Source organism: Zingiber officinale, chromosome 8A, assembly GCF_018446385.1.
Source record: "Zingiber officinale cultivar Zhangliang chromosome 8A, Zo_v1.1, whole genome shotgun sequence".
NCBI classification, from domain to species: domain Eukaryota; kingdom Viridiplantae; phylum Streptophyta; class Magnoliopsida; order Zingiberales; family Zingiberaceae; genus Zingiber; species Zingiber officinale.
In genome coordinates, this window is record NC_056000.1 from 10,002,956 (window position 1) to 10,016,490 (window position 13,535).

Consider the following 13,535-nt stretch of genomic DNA (forward strand, 5'->3'; position numbering starts at 1 on the left):
ATCATGCTCAATTTAACATAAAATATACTCGATTATAATTTAAAGTGCTGAATTTAAAAAAATATATTTATTTTTATAATTTTTGTAACTAGAAAATATAAGGGGCAATTAGATAATGATTATAGGAGTTTAAAAAAAATAAAATTTTATACATATGGAGTGGAAATAAAATTTTATTGAAGAGGGAGATTGCATGTAAAATTAAAATTGTATTTAGAAATTTTTTCCTTATTACAAAAAAAAAAATTGCATTTGTTTTTTCTTATTTTGCTTTAAAGCTGATCCGTCCAAGTCCAACATGCTCGTCACATGGTGGCGAATCTTTAAATGAAAGGAAAATTTCAAAATCAAGTAATCAACTGACACATCGGCCCTTTTCTGTCGAAATTAAGGGGTGTAATTTTGCAAATATGTAAAATAACAAGAGTATTTTTGAGTATTGATCTCAGCGAACGGCGAACGCCGTGGCCCTGATGAAAGGAAGCGGTTATGCTATGCACCTATGGAAGCCGTTAACGTTAGTTGACGGCACAAGTGCCTCTGTGGCGGCGCACCTACAGGCGCCGTCTGGGTTAACGGCAGTTAACTCGTGATAGCAAAGAGAGGGAAGGCGAGTAACCGTGGTTAAGGGAGCGGCGAGCGCTATAAAAATGGCGCTTCCGGTTGTTGTTCTTCGTCCTCGCTCCGCCAAGAGTACCTGCTTTTGCACTATAGCAAGAAGAGTGAGCGGCAATGGCGGGGGGTTCAAGGTCGATTGCAGCTCCTCTGCTGCTGTTGCTGCTCCTAGGGCTCATAGTGCTATTGGGCGGGGGAACAGTGGGGCGGATTCGGATTGGAAGCGAGAGGTCGTCGGATTCGAGGTGCATTTTTTTTTCTCTCCTCTTGTTTGTTTTCTTTACTCGATTTGGTGTTCGGCGATTGCTTCTCCTATGTTCTAGAGTAGAGTAAAATAAGAGATTTGATGAAGACATGGAGTATGTAAGCAAATGCCGTAGAAGGTTCTCACTAACCCTCTCTTTGGATTTATACAGGAGCGACCACACTTCTCGGAGGAGCTTGAGGGAGGCGACACGCAATCCGAGGGAGGCTGCTGCTTCCATCGAAGAGAGGTGAGTTTCTTTCCTCGTTTTAGGAGAGATTCGAGCAGTCGGATCTCTAGTTCTGCCACCACCCTCACCTTCGCCACGCTTTCGCTTTCTTGGTTGTTCTTTGAGAAAAATTATGAAATTGAACTTTAAATCCATTTTCCGTTTGTTGCTTTGACATAGGAGATTCCCCTTTTTATGGATAACAATTGGGTTTTCTTTAGCTCTAATTTCGTTCTACGAATTGGCACGGTGCAGATGCATTTGTATTTGTTTTCTTGCTTGATCTCTTATGTTATATATGCTTGACATTACTGGTTATCAAGAAGATAGTTTTGTATGATTTTGAGCTGACCCTTTGGTTCTTCGCTTTCTACCAGGGCTAAAACCAAAACTGCAGAAGCCGCAGTTGATTACCCTGACGAGGTTGCTTCTACTGTCATCATGTAAGATTTATCTCTCCTTCCACAGTTCCAGCTCTCCTTAAGTCGATAGAATTTACTTCAACCAATCAGAGAATGCAATACAATCAACGGCATCAACACGGGTCATTTGACTTCAAAGGCAACAATTATTTGACCGAACCATCATTTGTGTTCATGGGGTCAATCTCCTCAACCTGTCCAGTTCGTAATCTATAGTGGCTTGGTGACCGGCGTTCTTTGTTTCAGTTTTCGAGTATTCACCTCATTTTGCTCTGCATTACATGCTAGATGAACTTACAAACAGAGAACCGTTTGTTCCTGTTAAACATATCTATTATGATCACTATCACCATTGGTTTTGCTAACTAAAACAATCTAGAATCTCGTGTTGCATTAATGGCCATCTCTTCTTTAGCATCATGTTCTCTCTTATTCCATTAATTCCTCACATGGTAAGTTGCAATTGGTATATGATCCAAGACTTCTAGTGGGCCCAAAGAACACTTACAGCTTACTTTCAACCACTACCTTCCATTCTTATTTGTGCTTTTTAGACTAAAACTTTTGCTTTTAATTTCACGTATCATCTCCTCCCCTGTTTTTGTATGTCAACTTACTTTTCTACACTTAATCTCCTCCTGTTTGGAAGTATTGTAGGATTGTTCGTCAATCATAGCATTCCTTTCCTATTGTTGGGTTCTTGGACTATCAGTTCATCTGGCATTTATCAAATGCTCCATCGTCTCCATTAGTAGGGATGAGAATGTTAACAACAATTTGATGTGGAACTTATTTCATCAGGTCCATAAGAAACAACACAGCTCGCAGGTCTCTTGCTTACCTGTCATGTGGCACAGGCAACCCAATTGATGATTGCTGGCGGTGTGATCCTGACTGGCACAACAATCGGAAAAGACTTGCTGATTGTGGGATTGGCTTTGGTCGAAATGCCATTGGTGGCCGGGATGGAAATTTCTATGTGGTGACCGACTCTGGCGATGATGATCCTGTGAATCCACGGCCAGGAACACTCAGATATGCAGTCATCCAGGATGAACCCCTCTGGATCACTTTTAAGCAGGACATGGTGATCACACTCAAGGAGGAGCTTATCATGAACAGTTTTAAGACAATTGATGGACGTGGTAGAAATGTCCACATTGCCAACGGAGCTTGCATTACCATCCAATATATCTCCAATGTCATCATCCATGGGCTCCACATCCATGACTGCAAACCCACTGGAAATGCTATGGTTCGCAGTTCTCCTTCCCATTATGGATGGAGAACCATGGCTGATGGGGATGCAATTTCCATCTTTGGTTCTAGCCATGTCTGGGTGGACCATTGCTCTCTGTCCAACTGTGCGGATGGACTTGTTGATGCGGTAATGGGCTCTACTGCTATTACAGTCTCCAACAGTTATTTCACCCACCACAATGAGGTATAAATTCCCATTCTTGAGTTGCCCCTAAATTAACTTAATGCGGTGGATCTATTGCACAGGGTTAATGCATTATATGCTTCTTGAGGTTGATGCAAGGTCAGGTAAAAAAGGAACAAGTATAGAAGATGATTAGTTACTTTGAAGAAAGTTATTTACAATGTCATCCATATTTTCACTGTTTAGTTAATAAGCCTGATTGAATTTATCAGTTATCTTGAAGAAAGCTATGTGCGATTTCATTATAATTTTATAATGCTCAGATAATTAGCCTGCTTGAATTTATCAATGTGTTCATAAGTTTTCTTACCAGAACATTTTTTTGTGAATTCAGGTTATGCTTTTGGGCCACAGTGATTCTTATGAAAGGGACAAATCTATGCAAGTTACAATTGCATTTAACCATTTTGGCGAGGGACTCATTCAGAGAATGCCCAGGTAGTTTTTGCATTTCTGGAAAATTCACATCTAAGATATACTGTGTTAAATTACTTGTTGATTGCTTTGTGAAACTGCAGGTGCAGGCATGGTTACTTTCATGTGGTTAACAACGATTATACACACTGGGAAATGTATGCCATTGGTGGGAGTGCTAATCCAACCATCAACAGCCAGGGCAACCGATATCTTGCCCCTTCTAATCCATTTGCAAAAGAGGTACAGGAAGCAACCTACAAATATTATTTCCTGCATTTTGTGATCTCAGAAACTTGTTCTTACATGGGATTTTGTCTCATTATGCTTTGAATAAGCAGGTAACCAAGAGAGTGGACACAGACGAAAGCACATGGAAGGACTGGAATTGGAGGTCAGAAGGTGACCTGCTGCTAAATGGTGCTTTTTTCACCCCCTCTGGTGCAGGTGCTTCAGTTAGCTACTCAAGAGCGTCCAGTCTCGGAGCTAGGTCTTCTTCTCTGGTTGGCACATTGACTTCTAATGCTGGAGTTCTTGCGTGCCAAGAAGGGACCCAATGCTAATACAATTCCACGCATCAGTAGGATGGAAATTATTCTTCAGTGTCATATTTTAATGACACTGTTAGCAGTTACATATCCACCCAACCTCCGCCAGCTCTAAAGGATAAGCTCGGCGGAAGCGTTGTGTTGTTCGACTTCTTACCTATACTATTTTAGCTCCATATGCATAATTTCTACCTGAATAGTATGCTATATACACAAGTGTGTTCTCCTCCAATATGTGATGAGCCATCTATAGGTTTATGTTTCTCTTCAGTTGGAAAAACAAATATACATATATGAAAATGTAGGTGGCGAGATGGCCGTCTGTCTTGATGATTTGGTGAAGAAAATGGGGAAACTTTGGTGAACTATTGACCTACCCAAATTTAAAAAACAAATGAAATTGTTGCTAAAAGAAATACAGTAGGGCATACCTCCCTGAAAGGTCTGGAAGAACAACCGAAATAAGTTCATCCCTGATAATCTACAATGTCCTTGCAAACTTTTAACAGGTTAAAATGATGAAACACAACGAGTCTGTAAAATTGCTGATACCAGTCACCGAAACACTAAATGAAGTAGTTGAAATAGGATATTCTACACCACATAACAAAGTGCAAAGTCCTCAACTAACACAAGCTTTATTACGAATGTTCCCCGACTTGTCTGCTGTTGAACAAGATTTCAAATCTCCATGGATGTCAGGTGATGTGAAGCAGCAATAACTACACCGACCGACACCAAACCAGTCGAACTACCGGCTGCAACAGACGTCAATTTTCATGACCATAATTATAGCATCGTAACAATTATTCCAGAGGAATTGCATATTTCATTCCTAGCAGATAATTTTCTGATGTAAAATAAAAACATCTTTACACTGTTTTCTGAAACATTTATTGCTTATCTATACTGACGAACACCAAGAGTTTAACAGCTTGAATAGATTATCAGCGTCACTTCCACTGCTCCTACTACCGCAAGTAGATTCTTCATCTTTTGCTGTAAACTTTACACCGTTTTTTCTCTTCTTAAAGCAGTTCTATAACCACTGATTAAAGCCATGCGGACATATCTAGAGAGGACGTGTTTTGGTTTTGGAGACGAGGAAGGTGCCCGTTCAAGAACACCAAGACAATTGCATTTCGTCAGAGTTCATCAATTCCGGCACAGACTCTACCTCCGACCACCCAACGCTGTCGTCATCGAAGAGCGGAACGAAAGCTTCGAGTCCAAAGTTCCCTGCTTTAGGTAACCTCGTCACGTAATCGTCCAAGTCGTCCAACTCCCCGCCGCAGAAATAGCCCGCCGACGATCCAGGGATCCCAGGGAAGCTCGCCACCGACTCGCTGGCGCTGGCGTCTTCCGTCGAACAAGTGGCGGACAAGTAGGTGCGCTCTAACTTGGGGAGGGGCGGAGACGGAGCGTGGAGGTTGAGGCGGGCGCAGTCGCCGTAGAGGGTGCGGGCGGCGTTGTCGTAGGTCTGGGCCGCCTCGAGGGCGGAGGGAAAGGTGCCGAGCCAGAGGCGGGCGCCGCGGTTGGGCTCGCGGATCTCGGCCACCCACTTGCCCCAAGTCCGCTGGCGCACGCCTCGGAAGGGGCAGGTCTGGTTCTCCGGACCGCCCTTCCCCTTCATGCAGCCCTTCCTCGACTGCCTCAGCAAGCAGCATTTCCTCTGCTTCTTAGGGTTCTCCTCCGACCTCATATGGATTGGGATTGGCGAGGGGAAATTAGGATTTTTTGCGTATTTCTATCGTGGGGAGGGGAGGGGGAGTTCTTACAAAAGAGCGACCTTTGGGGCCGTGGAGTGGGGGAAGAGGGACAGCTGGGGGAGAGATGACAACTAAGCGGAGGAGGGGCGGGCACATGGCCGGCGAATATGAGTTGCGGGCGGGGAGGCGACACGAGTCGGCCATGAGCTCCGCCTCGTGGGATTCGGCCGCGGGGGTGCCGTAGAGAACAAATTTGTCAGATTTCGAGAGGAGAGAGAGACCACAACAACATATCAAATATACCAGAAACAAAATATATATAAAAAAAACTAGAGTTGAAAATAGTTATCTTTTATAAATTACAAAAAATAAAAATTTATTAAAAAAATTTAAAATTGATTGTTCGCATAAAGAATATATAAAATAGTTAACCTGTGAAAGAAAATCATAAGATGCTTATAAAATATTATAGTAAAGATGGCACATTCTAACTTAACTATCCGATCCATTATAAATCTTGACACTCGAAATTTCTAATAACAATCAGACTCTAAAAATATTCAGCCTCATATGAAAAGAAAGGTTCTATTTCTTGATCAAGTATGCACATATCTGTACTAGTTTTCAACCATTTTTTTTAGTACATTATTTTTCTGGAGAAAACTGACATGATTTGAGTGTCGGAAGATTTGCATCGGAAATTTTTTCCTTAATTTCTGGTCTCTAATATTCTGTATATCTGTCTAAGTGCGTGCAGTGTCTAGGTATCACCGATTCTCTTACCATAACCTTTGGAGGTTCCACATGGAGGTTTACTTTTTTAGACACGCATATATAAGATGCGTCAAAATCGCTTCTCCGTCAATACTAATGTTATTTTTGTCAATCTCCGTCTAACTCAGATTCCGAACCGAATCAATACACTTCTTATATTCTTTTGACATTGAAGGAGGCTGAATTATTGAGATTTATCCATGGATATCCACGCATCAATTCGGTTGCCTTCAGCTCTTCTTCCTGTTGCAGTCGTTCCTGAGACATTACAAAGCACACAGTTTTTTTATTTTGGTAGAATACATATGAAGACGAACGGATCAGAGCGGCAACATGACCTGTTGAGAAATTGATCCTGCGCCATTTGCCAAAGAAATGTGCAACAGCATACACCAAGTATCATTCGTTGATGAAAACTTGAATAAGAAGGTTCATTGTTGTTTGTTTTCGAGAGGCTTTCAATTGACTACTTAAGGAGTAGCTTGGAGTCATCACTATAGAGGAAATGCCAAGGACTTTGGCCATGGAAAAAAAAATCATAATAAGAACTGGCATGGATTTCCTAGGCACCTCATAGAACCTCAACAGAACTAGCAAGAAATATGTTGTTAGGAGGTTAATGTGATTGTCATGTCCAACTCAAAATGCTGATGTCATGTCAGATGTTCAAAATTGACACTGAGGATTGATGAAGAATCTATCAATGGCCAATATAGGTGTTTGAATGGCTGAATCTGTCTAAGATATGTTCCCTTAGAATTTTTTTTTGAAAAAATCAAACTAGAAAATTGATTTAGGCAGACACTAGGGAAACGTGCGACAGTTATTGCTTTACATGGATATGGAAATACTCAACCTCAATGCATCTATAGTTCAAGAAGCCCAATGGACTATGATGACCATTGTGCATCCTCAATGGCGGGGCTTATCACATTTTACTAGAATCAAGAAGAGTCTATAATCGTTCATCTATAAAAATAGAAGTCTATAATCAAGATGGACATTAATGGCCATTGTATAGCCTCAATAGGGTCTTTCTGTGAGGTCAATTTCCTATCAGATTTGCTCTCAGATTTGAGGTTTCTCATTTGTTCTCAAGTCATTCAAGGTACTTGTGGGCAAAAAAATCATAAGATCCTTCACCGCTGTGCCCATTGGGGGCAGCATTTATCTAGGCAAAGGCATCCACTAGAACAACTACCAAGTTCATTTGGCCAAAGGAAACTAAATTATTCTAAAAGCCTCTATCTTAGAAAACACAACTATATACATCTTAGCATTATTGTCTTTGGATTAAGAGGTTTAACTTGAGCCAAATTAAGAGGAAAAGTTTTATTAGTATTACATGATACCCGCTTCTCATATACTGAGAAAGTCATTATAGGCCTGATTGAGATTGATATGAATGCTAATTTAGGTATCAAATAACAGAAATTAAACCCCTTATTTGATGGGTGGTTGTACCAATTCAAAGTTAACATAGCTCTGATATTAATTGTTGGATTGGTGCGCACGTGAGAGGGGAGGGGTGAATCACGTGTCTTTTAAAAAATCAATCTTTTTTGACTTTAAAAATGAATACGCAGCGGAATAACACAACACAAAAACAAAAATACGAACAAAAACTCGAGGAGTTATTTGGTTCGGAACCTTCGGCAACTCTTACTCCAAAACCCACAATTCCTCGGACTATATCAACGGACAATCCATTATAAATCTCTTCTGGAACCGCCGAAAGAGGAAATCAAATATGAGATATTGAAGAAAGGGAAGTGTAACAGTCTACACTCTCTTTTTACAAGTAATAAAAAAAATGCAGTAATTAGTTTCATTACCAACGCGCAGGAAGAGGATCCATATGCACTCAGGAGTTGGTGTCGATCTACTGATAGCAGTTGAAAGTCGCGGAGCAGCAGCACAACAACAGTCGAACGTGTTCATAGCAGCAGAAAGCTCTTTGCAGTTCGTAGAGAAGATTTATGATGAAGGCTACTCGAACATGACTTATATAGACTATTGAAGGTGCCTCTAGTTTCGTCTGAGGCACCTCCAGAAGCAACTCTTATCCCCTTATCTTCAGAATCGATAAAACCCGCAACCTAAATATTTTATCCTTCTGAGGGCACCTTTAAAATTCTCTAAGGTGCCTCCAGCGGCAAGTTTCAAGGCGCCTCTATCCGCATGGGAGGCGCCTTTGCGCCCTTCCATGCAGGGACTTCGACTGAAGCATTCGAGGGAGGCGCCTCGAGTCACTGTTCACCCGAGGCTTGAGTCGCTTTTTGCTCCTACAAAATGTATTAGTCCAAAAAATAAGTTTAACCTACAAAACGAAGTTAGCATAATAATAACATAAAAGATTATTAATTAGATCCTCTCTTTCTAAGACTAGGATCCAGTCAAGGTCTTAGTCTATGTTTCTAAAATAGATATAAACTGGACTTGTGCCTAATTGAGACTCATCCTCACTGGATCACTCTCCTCCAATGACTTACCTTACCACACAGAATCACTTGGTTCCCTTTCGACCCATTTTGTCTTCTCGTCAGTTTTCAGATCCGCAGACTCAATTAGATTTGGTTAGCTGTCAGGTCTCGCGGACCCAGCCGAAATTTTCACCAGATATCATGTCACTTTTCGGCCTATTTAGACTTCTACACTAGCTATCAAGTCATCTGGACCTAGCTGGATTTCAGCTTGGTGTCAAACCTGTCAAGTCCTATACACTTAGTAGAAAGGTTAAATCACACTACACCTAACTTTAATTCATTTGTCATTCATCAAAACTTAGATTTATTCATTGGTGTTACTTGCACCAACAAATACAGACCCCGAACCAAATAACCAACTGTATCTCCGTGTGTATTATTTTTGATTCTGCTGGTATACTTGAATTTTGTCTTAATACGAAAAAGAAACGATTTTTAACGAGCAATATTCACTGCCCCCCCCCCCCCCCCCCCCCCCCAATTGTTATTCTGATCCTTCACCAACTTGTTATGCTTTGTGGAGGGAGAGAATAAAATCAAGTTCTTGCTTTATCCTTGATACTGAGAGGGAATGTTATCAACCAAATGACATTTGCTGAAACTCCTTCATAGTTCACCATATTGCAATATTTAAGAAATACCTCAAGGTGCAAGTATGAGTTCTCTAAAATTTTTCCTCAAAATTTGTGGCATTGTATTATGAAGATTAATTCTGGGTTTAGTTGGAAGTTGTCTGCTTTAATTTGAGGTTACACAATGAGAGATCTGAATCTTCCATAAAAGGGTGCGAAAAATTCTCCTAAAGGCATGCTTAACATGTTAGTGCTCATTGTATCTTATGAAAATAGAATTATTATAAAAATTGAAATGCAAAATTTAAATTGAAAGAAAGAAAAAATATAAAAATAAAATTAAACAAGTAATGAAAAATTTGTTAACAAGTCTAGATTAACTCATATGATAATCAACTAATGTTAATTTAAGCAGTCTCGGCAACGATACTAAAAACTTGATGTGTGGCAAATCCGCAAGTGCATGGAGATGTCGTCAAGTAATAAAATATCGATCCACAAGGACTGTTGATTAAGCACTAGTTGATTTCGTACGTTGAATTATTTAAACGTTCGAAGGTTAGTTTACGAGCGCTTGGAAACTAGGAATTGAGTAGAGAGAGAGAGAGAGAGAGAGAAGAGAGAGAGGGAAAGAGTGTGAGCGTAAGTGAGCGATGGGAGAAAGTGATGTTAGATTTGGGAATGACCTAGGATTTCGATTTCACTATTATGCTAGTTAATATCCCTATGCATTATTTATTTACCTAGCTCTATACTTACATTCTTATAGGACCTCTACTAAAGTTTGGCATAATCCCGCGAATATCACTTCAAAGAGTTTACCCAAACTCTAACGCCATTAAGTAAGAAGTAACTCTAGAAAATTCAATTAAAGGGTTACTTTAGGCCCGATCATATAATTACTAGAGTTATCTAATATACTTTATAATGGTAGATTAATGATATTAAGTAAAAGAGGTAATTGTAGGGATATGCCCAATACGGGTGTGTGCCATAATACATTTCGTAAACATGCGCAGTGAAAAATAAAATAACAATAATTCCTAATTATTATCACACATACCATACATATACAAGGATACTGTTGCGACCTTGACGTCCGCTAGATGGGGGGAGGGGTGAATAGAGTCTTACCCAAATCGTCACTTCCTACACTTATTAATACGCAGCGGAAAATAAAATACAAATTAACAAGAAGAAAGCTAAACCCTATAAACAATAAGAAAAGACAAAACAAACCGTAACACAAGGCATTTACATGGTTCGGAGATTAGGGCTCCTACTCCATGATTGTCCGTAAGGTGGGCGATCTCGATCCGTCGGTGGATGACTCCTCGGAAACCTCCGGCTAGCTCAAACCTCCTTCTCGGTAGAGAAACCTCATCACAATCTTGATCCAAACACTCTTAGATCACAAGAAGAGCTTGGAGGCTTTGGAAGACTACTAATAGGGGTTAACCATCACTATTTCGTCAACCATGCCCAAGCACCCCGAGCTCTATTAAATAGAGCTTGAGAGGAAAACACTAAGCTGTTTTCCTGCTACCAGTTGACTGGTGTATGCATCAGTCAGATAGATCGGATGAGTACGATAGAGGGGGGGGGGTGAATATCGTACTCTTTTAAAAACTTTTCTTTTCGTATTTCAAAACAATTCGAGTAAGCAGCGGAAAATATAAAGGGACAAGTTCGTTTACTTCGTTCAGAGCCTAGCTCGACTCCTACTCGAAGGCCCGCGATCCTTGATCACACCGATGGGCAAATCACTATAGCTCTTCTTTCCGAGATCCTCGGAAAGAAGCAGATCATACAAATGAGCAAGATAGTAACAACCCTACTATCTTGCTTAAGTGAATTACAATGCAAGCTTATATAAAATATACCGACAAGTAAATGCAGTTGAAGCTTTGGTCGGCACTTCCGGATAGTGTGGCTTGCTGAGCTGATGAAGGCTTGTAGCACGGTTTTCTTGCAGAACAGAACTTGAGTCGATCAGAGAAGAGTTACTGAGCCTCGACCTCGAGGTCCTTTTATAAGTGCCATTGTTGTTCGGTCAACCGATCCCTCTGTTCGATCGACCGAACCCGCTCCCTTCCTTCGTGGCTGGAGTCTGACGTTAGCTCGATCTTTTGCATTAACTGATCTTTAATGGTTCGGTCGACCGATAACCTTGTTCGGTCGGCCGAACAGTGAATTTCCCTTCTCGCCGAGATTCACACTTAATGCTCCATTAATGCTTTTATTGGTTCGGTCGATCGAACCTCATTTTCGGTCGACCGATCATGCTGTGATATCATGTTTGCGAGCCTGAACTGTTTTACCAAATTTGCTTGTTCGGTCGACCGAACCTTTTTTCGGTCGACTGATAAAATGCCTTGATCGGTTGACTGAACCTCCTGTTCAGTCGACTGAACCCTTGGTAAATTGAAAGTTTCTGAGTGATGGTCGCGTGGCCTCTGACAGAGCCTGATTCTGAGTTCTGAGCCAAAAGTTATGACCATTTGAAGTCCAAGGGGTCATATGATTATGCAACACAAAGTTAGTTCGATATAACAAAAATATTCCTACAAAACAAAGTTAGCACACTTATAATAGTAATATGCATGAGTATAACAGTTAGGACTGTCTTGATCTCAACTTGGAAACCTTTCCGGTTTCTTCAGTTGGATCAGGGACCTTAGGTTGTTCCCTTCAGGAACCCGACCTCACTATCGCTCCTCTAGTTATTTACCTCAACCTACCTGCCAAACGTTAGGTCCTCCAGACCTGTTTGGACTTTACTGTCTAGCTATGACTAGGGCTTTCCTGATTGAGTAAATAGCCTGCACACTTAGCCAAATATCATATCATAACAAGACTTAACTTGAACCTTTGACAACAACAAAACTCAGGTTTGATTCTGGTGCACCTTGCACCAACACAGTCGACTGGTTCTTTAAGTGAAGCCGACCGTTACTCAACGGTCGGCTACCAGTCGACTGCTACAGTGTACCAGTCGACTGCTATAGTATTGTTACAGTGTCACAACAGTATTGCTACATTACTGCTACAGTAAATCCTAAACACATAGGATTTTGCCCTGAGTACAATCACTCAGCACTCGTCCTCGCCCGACCAACCTAGAGCTAGCCTTCTAGCCTCCTCCATCAGCCTCTCGTCCCTCGGATGTCTCCCCATCCTTCATGTCTTGCCTTCTGGAGCTTCCTTCGGCCTTGTCTATATTGTTGGGTCTTCATTTGCCAAGAGGCTCCTTACCTCCGGGACTTCATCTATTGCCAAGTCACACTTGGACTTACGTTGCCAAGACTACATGCTTGGACTTACACCGCCAAGACTCATCCTTGGACTTTCCTCTTTTGCCAAGATTACACTTGGACTTTCCTTGTTGTACCTGTATCCTGCACACTCACAATGCATATCAAATACAATAATAAACCTAATTTAAACCTTTGCCCAAACGTTAAAACCTATGACACCTAGATTACTCCAATAGATACAACATGTCAAACATGATCGCATAATTAAAATTTTACGGGAAGTAAATTTACGCTAGGTATACCTTACGGATGACCTGTAACGAGAAGGACATCACCCGTAGCGACGTTGTCGAACCTCGTCTCTATTCATATCCACACCGAGCTCTTCAAGATAACTCTTTGAGTACAAGTCTTTCCTTCAAAAGTTACTAGCCATAAGCGAAGAAGAGAGATCAAGAGAAAGAAGAAGAGAAACACACAAGGGAGAGTTTTTTCCCCTTGTGGTGGTCATGGCAACAAGAGGGAGCACCCTCTTGTTGGCGGTGGGAGAGAGAGGAGAGGGAGAGGGAGAGGAGGATTGAGTTTCCAAATGGCAATCAACCAAATAATGAAACTTGTATCTAATTCTCTTCCAATTACATCTATATATAATCCTCTTTAATGAGTTAGATTATAAATTCCAAATCCAACTCATTATCCCTTCACCAAAAGTAGCTCATTGACCTCTTAGTTTGATTCATAATTAAATCAAGTTGATTCATGACTAATTCATGATTAAACCAAATATGATTCAACTCTACCATAAGAGATGTAATCCATCC

The 13,535-nt window shown here is 40.9% G+C and overlaps 2 protein-coding genes across 2 annotated transcripts; one reads left to right on the forward strand and one right to left on the reverse strand.

Annotated features, from left to right (window-relative positions):
* Positions 1-681: 681 nt before the first annotated feature.
* Positions 682-4,281, forward strand: LOC122012358 (probable pectate lyase 8). Its single transcript, XM_042568877.1, has 7 exons — positions 682-860; positions 1,032-1,109; positions 1,466-1,531; positions 2,312-2,954; positions 3,289-3,392; positions 3,473-3,611; positions 3,710-4,281. The coding sequence occupies exons 1-7, from the start codon at positions 733-735 to the stop codon at positions 3,929-3,931; spliced, it is 1,380 nt and encodes a 459-aa protein (XP_042424811.1). The 5' UTR covers positions 682-732; the 3' UTR covers positions 3,932-4,281.
* Positions 4,282-4,939: 658 nt separating this feature from the next.
* LOC122011515 (dehydration-responsive element-binding protein 2C-like) lies at positions 4,940-5,911 on the reverse strand. Its single transcript, XM_042567909.1, has one exon. The coding sequence runs from the start codon at positions 5,616-5,618 to the stop codon at positions 5,034-5,036; it is 585 nt and encodes a 194-aa protein (XP_042423843.1). The 5' UTR covers positions 5,619-5,911; the 3' UTR covers positions 4,940-5,033.
* Positions 5,912-13,535: the final 7,624 nt, after the last annotated feature.

Coding starts and splice junctions, on each gene's coding strand:
- LOC122012358 (XM_042568877.1), top strand. CDS start 733: ATGGCGGGGGGTTCAAGGTCGATTGCAGCTCCTCTGCTGCTGTTGCTG. Junction 1,532..2,311: donor GTTGCTTCTACTGTCATCAT/GTAAGATTTATC, acceptor TTATTTCATCAG/GTCCATAAGAAACAACACAG. Junction 3,612..3,709: donor CTAATCCATTTGCAAAAGAG/GTACAGGAAGCA, acceptor TTGAATAAGCAG/GTAACCAAGAGAGTGGACAC.
- LOC122011515 (XM_042567909.1), bottom strand. CDS start 5,618: ATGAGGTCGGAGGAGAACCCTAAGAAGCAGAGGAAATGCTGCTTGCTG.